Genomic DNA, 6,125 nt, shown 5'->3' with positions numbered 1-6,125 from the left:
TTTAAATTCCCTATAAGTTAACTCTACTTCTCCATAAATACATTCATCAATGATGATTGAGTAATGGTGGTCCCGTTATCCACAGTTGCACCTGGAAGTATGATTAAGTTTGGCCCCCTAACCTCCACTTACCCTGTATTATAATCCTTAGGATCAACTTGGACTCGTTCGATTCTTCTGTTGTCCCCAGATTAGGGTTAGAAAAATCAAATTTGTACGACCAATGTTGGACGTTTATTTTCACTACATTCAAACTATTTGCCGTGGTCGGAGATGGCATCATGCGTCCAAGTGATGGATCCAGTCGCGCCGATGATGGTCGCCAACGCAGCACACACCCTGCCATTGACATTTCCATATAAACAGATCTAGCGTACCACAGATCATCCCCTCCCGTCCAAGAACCAAAATGATGACTCCCCTGTAACCAGCCGCAGCAGACCCAATCTCAAAGCAGAATGTGGATTTCATTTGCCATATACGAGCCTCAACATGGTTGCGACATTCAGGACGCGGTTACCCACATGGCCAGAGTGGCCGCTTTGATTGAAAAAGGAAACAACATTGATGTCGCCATTCTGAAGAGCCTCGAGCAATCATGGGTATGTGTATGCGAACAACAAATTTGATCTAGCATTCTAAGAAGGTTTACGTATGAAGAGATTTGATACCATTTAACCTTTGGTAGATTTAGATGAATTTAGTTTTCAGATCAGAGACGGCCTATATTGTATGTGCAGGTTGCTGTGTTTGCCGTCTCGAAAGGGGAATCCAGTGCCAATGGGCTTTGGTTGAATCTACCTGAGGTAATTTTTTTAGATTAATTTTAGATTTCTGAAATCTGCAATAAATCTAAGTTTAACATTTTATAAGTTTAGCATTTTATCGGATGAGAAAAAATCTAGGCCCTGACTAATTGATTTGTTAGGATAATCAGGCAGCAGCATTCACAAAGGGGATGACCAGCGCAGTCAAAATAGTGGACTCCGGTTGGTTCCGGCTGACTTCACGGGAAATAAGCAGAGGGGTTCCCTTTGCTCGGTTATCCCTGGGAGACATTGTTAGCCTCAGAAGAATCTACACGGCAAGCTCGAAGATGCAGGATATGATTTCGTACAGCTGCCTGGCCATACTCAAGTCCTACTTCGTTCGGCTCAAGGGTATATTATCTTCCTCCTTCTTTGTGTCTCTGGACGGGAAGCAGATAATAGGGTTAGGAGTGTGGGATAGCGTTGAGTCCGCGTCTGTTTTGGTAAATAATGATGATAATCCCAACGTGAACCCTTGGATCGTGTTTTCGAAAAGCCTGGGGGCTAAAAAGATCAAATACGATGTCTGCCAGGTTGCCTATGTTACATTCCGGGATCCCTGCAACCTCCAGAATTCCAGGCCGGGGTTTCAAATATAAAGTCAATGAAATACAAATCCATTATATTTCGCAGGAGCAATCTTTCATAGATGGATGGATGGTCAGTGTTTTCTACATAATTTTGAGGTTTAAGATATAGAAAAAAATCAAGATGGTCAACCAGAAGTATCGAGCAGAGGTCCATTGCGTGTTATACACGTTCCAGTCGTTCGGAAATAGGATGGCCCAGCCGCTAGCTTGTCAATTTCGGACATCGTGGGTCTGACTGCAAGACAAATCCAGTATACAACAAAATACCAGAAGCCAATGTACTTTTAGCAGAGTGAGAAACATGTGTATAATTATGTGCCCTCCAATTTCAACAATTTGTCATCATCCCATCTCATTAGGAAGGCTATGTTCCTCCTCATTTCAAATTTTCCATCGACATATGTAAATGGAATGGGCCCGTCGTCAAATGTGAACAAGAGACCGTAAGTTTTTCACAACTCAAATCATAAAAAATTAAAATATGAGAATCCATGTAATTTGAACATGATAGTTCCAAATATTGCAAGTCTATGTTCCTCCTCATTTCAAATTTTCCATCGACATATGTGAATGGAATGGAATGGGCTTGTTGTCAAATGTGAACAAGAAACCGTAAGTTTTTCACAACTCAAATCATAAAAAATTAAAATATGAGAATCCATGTCGTTTGAGCATTATAGGTCCAAATATTGCAAGTTGGAAATTGGATTTATTTACAAAATACACTTCATCATTTACATTATCATTCAATGCTTCAGAAGATATTTTTAGAAATTCATAATGCAAGTAGCCCAAGTAGCCTAGATATTAAGCAATAGGGCATCTCTCTAAGACTCAAACTAAGTTTTCAATAAATATTTGTTTATATCAATATTTTAATGAGAAGAAAACCAAATGAGTTGATTTAGAGGTTTCACCTTTGTCTTCCGTGTGTTCCTACTTCTCTTTAATCTTATCTCATGATATTCTGCATATTTTTGCTTAATACCAATTCTTACTACAATAAACATAATAAAAATTGGACATTTGGCTTTGATTTTCCTACCCACTATCTCTAAAATTCAATATGCTCCAATAGAATCATGTGATTGATTCTTTCAATTTTTAGCAAGGAAAACAATTCTTCTAGTGGATTCAGTTGTCTTCTTCGAAGAATCCTTCTCACATTCTACACTTTTCTCCAACAAGGAGTTAATTAAATCTCAGAGATCTTAGTTGTCCACTAGCTTGAAGTGAGTCAAGATAGTGAGAACATGGGGGCTAGAGAGCCTCAATGAAGTTTATGAGAGAAATGTCTATATTCACACCAATAGCATCAACATAATGCATGATGCCTTTAATTTTGGAAGACAAAGCCATGATATCATTATCTCTCATTTCAAGGATGAAGAGTTTCATCAAAAAATGAATTAGCTTCATTTATGAAATTTGAATATAAATCATATACGTATTTCGACTTCTTCTAATGAGTCCAAATTTTTTAATAAACCTAATATGCTCACTGACATCTTCACTTATGCAAGTAGCAATAAAAAAAAAAAATTAATGTTTCTTTATTTGTTGTCATTTTCATATGTTTAATATGGCTATCATAAATGATATCACAAAAGTCATTGAAGATCAATGTACACTCAATTTTCCTTGAGTATTCTAGATAATTCTCTTTTCCACTTAGTATGAGACCAACAATAAAAACAATAAAATTCATTTTTCCACCCATCACTTTTTGTGATAAAATTATTTTCACACAACGTCTAAATGTTAAAGGTCTTTTGTATGTTTAGATTAAATCAGGCTTAACATTTAGTGCAAGCCATGCACAATGCCTTAAACATCGTGCCCTACTGCACTTTTTTTTCATTATGCCTTCTTAAGGGGATGGATAATATTTCAGGAGATCTGGAGTCGCTACTATTTCCAAATATAGAGATATATATTAGCGTCTAAAAAAGTATCCAATTGAATATCAACTCCCAATTTTGTTTTAGATTAACTTCAAAGAATTAAAATGTTGTCAAATTCAATATTGAATTCACTTGTAGAACAACTGAGTGAATTGATATAACAAAGCGCAACTTTGGTTTCAACTGTTGGATTTGAATTGTAGTTCAAGGAAATTCATGTCCATGTTGTAATAAATGGCCTCATAACCCCCTTCAAAGTTCTTATATATGTACGACACCACATTTGAAGATATAATGGAAACATTAGGTGAGTTCACTCTTTTATGTTTTTCTAAGGCTTATGCCAATGGACTGATTCACACTTGTGAACCACTTGTATGGAAAGGGGCCCTCTTGAAATATCCATGCCTCAACTATAAGGAATGCACAACCACCACAAGAACCACCATCAAAAGGTACAAAACAAGGTTTTTTGTGACAAAGAACCAGTCAAAAGGAATAAAATGATCATTTCAAGTTGTTTAATAGTTAAATTCACTTGAGCTCAACCAATGGGACAATGAACATCAAAAGGAATGGAATGAAGGTTTCAAATTCATAGTTCATTTTCTTTTGTCATGTTCAATTTGATTACGCCACCTTTGTGGACATCAAAGCCAACATATTTCAATTGACATTAACAGATACATGTAGAGATTTAGAAAGAAAAAAATATCCCAAGAGTTGGCTCATCTTCCCCTCACTATAAGAGAGAAATATCCCAATGGTCAAAGAGAGAAATATACCAAAGGTCATATGACCTGTAGAAGCATTTAGGGTTTCTTCAATTCAAGGAGGCATTTCTCACAATAGAGATTGTTGGTTACCTGAATAAGAGGAAAAGTGAATCTTTGAACAAGTTGCAGATATTAGTAGATATTTTTCCTAGGATTCTAGGTTTTTGAATATTTTGAATATGAAAAGTCAATTGTTTGATTTTATTTTGTTCATTACATTTTTGGAATTTTGAAATGTATCATAACCTATAATCTAGTTAAGTTTTATTGATACACTAATAAAATGCAAATAGAGTTATTACATCTTAAATATAAAAAAATGTGTTGTGTCCTAATTGTTTCTAGATGAATGTGATTGAAATGGCCACTTTTTTTACATTATTTTTTAAATTACAACAATTAAATTAGCTGTGGACTTATAAAAGATAACATCAGTTTAATTTCGATATTATTAATAACTTACAAACGTATAACTTCATGTATTAAAACTTTTATGCCAAAGAAGTAAAATATATATATATTATACACATTGGCAAAACTTGTTATAATTTGTTTGTCAAATCAACAGTGAGTCATCTCTGACACGTTGATTCATTACTATTATTTGAGGAAAACCACACCACGTGAAATTATCCTAGTGGTCCATAAAGAAATAAGATTTTACTTTTTCCATATGCCTCTAAATTTTAGGCTATTAACTTATTTCTTTAGATGAGCCAACTTTTAACCAAACAAAAACAATTTTTAAAATATAAAATTATTTGTTATTTTTAATTTAATATTTATAATATTAAAAATTAAATATTTAACATTTATTTTTTTAATATTATTTTCATTTATTATTTTACCCTTTATTTTCTTTATAAAATTTTGTTTATATGTTACATTATAAAATTTTGTTTCTCTGTTACATTACCATCGATAAGTCAAGATGCTAGCCATTTGATGGTGGAAGCACGGGATAAGTCAAGATGCTAGCCATTTGATGGTGGAAGCACGGGTACAACCTTTTTATTGGGATCCCTGTTGTTGAAGCTTTTGAGGAATATTTTTATTTAAGCTTTTCGATCTCTGTTGTTGAATCTTTATATGATTATTGTTGTCTAAGATTTTCTTTTTTATTAGGTACATATATTGTTTTGCTGAAGCATTTGAGGAATATTGTTACTTAAGCTTTTTGATCTCTGTTGTTGAATTATTACAGGATTATGGTTGTCTAAGCTTTTCTTTTTTATTAGGTACATATATTGTTTTGCTGAAGCATTTGAGGAATATTGTTACTTAAGCTTTTTGATCTCTGTTGTTGAATTATTACAGGATTATGGTTGTCTAAGCTTTTCTTTTTTTATGAGATACATATATTGTTTTCGATCTCTGTTGTTGAAGCATTTTAAGAATATTGTTGTCTAAGCTTTCATTTTTCAGTATGAGATACATATATCATTGAACCGTATCGTTGTTTGAGATCATCATGACACATACTATATTAATTATACATCTTTTGATTGGTGCTTTACATATGTGTTTGGGAACGAATAAAAGAAAACAATGGTTGTTTTGAAATAACGAATAAATGAAGAAAAACGAACGAAATTTGGTTGGACACTGCCATGTCTGCTTCGAATGGTGTTTTTTATACAAAGTTGTCTTTAGAACAATATGTCTCTGATGGGAAAAGTATATCTACTCTCCACCATATCTACTTTGGAATGGTATCAAATTTGTCTTTAGTACCAACGAGGGATAACAATCATGTTGGTTTTTACATTATCATGGGACATAATAAATTCTATTTAATTGAATGATATTAAATTTAGGATCGAATAAATGAAATCGGATAGGATTTACAAATCTATTGCATGATTAAAGATCATATGCAGCCTCCACCATAACACAAGATGCATAGATGTTTAAGAATTTCTTAAAGAAAAATGAATGAAATTCGATGCGTCTCATTCATATATATATATATGTTTCCGAAGAGGTATGCATCTATTAAGAAGGTAAAATAAATTATTTCATTTATTTATAATTTTTTTTTTGGTT

At 33.4% G+C, this 6,125-nt stretch overlaps 1 protein-coding gene across 1 annotated transcript; it reads left to right on the top strand.

Moving 5' to 3' along the window:
- Positions 1 to 387: 387 nt before the first annotated feature.
- Positions 388 to 1,857, top strand: LOC149139630 (uncharacterized). The gene is made up of 3 exons (XM_089450072.1): positions 388 to 602; positions 741 to 806; positions 938 to 1,857. Exons 1-3 carry the CDS (start codon positions 459 to 461, stop codon positions 1,406 to 1,408), a joined length of 681 nt encoding a protein of 226 aa, XP_089306198.1. The 5' UTR covers positions 388 to 458; the 3' UTR covers positions 1,409 to 1,857.
- The last annotated feature ends 4,268 nt before the right edge of the window (positions 1,858 to 6,125 follow it).

The sequence above is a fragment of the Pinus tabuliformis genome, chromosome X (assembly GCF_031772625.1).
Source record: "Pinus tabuliformis cultivar Carrire ecotype Pingquan chromosome X, CPIR1, whole genome shotgun sequence".
Lineage (NCBI taxonomy): Eukaryota > Viridiplantae > Streptophyta > Pinopsida > Pinales > Pinaceae > Pinus > Pinus tabuliformis.
Note: the sequence above shows the minus strand (reverse complement) of the source record. Positions and strands in the feature narration are given on the sequence as shown.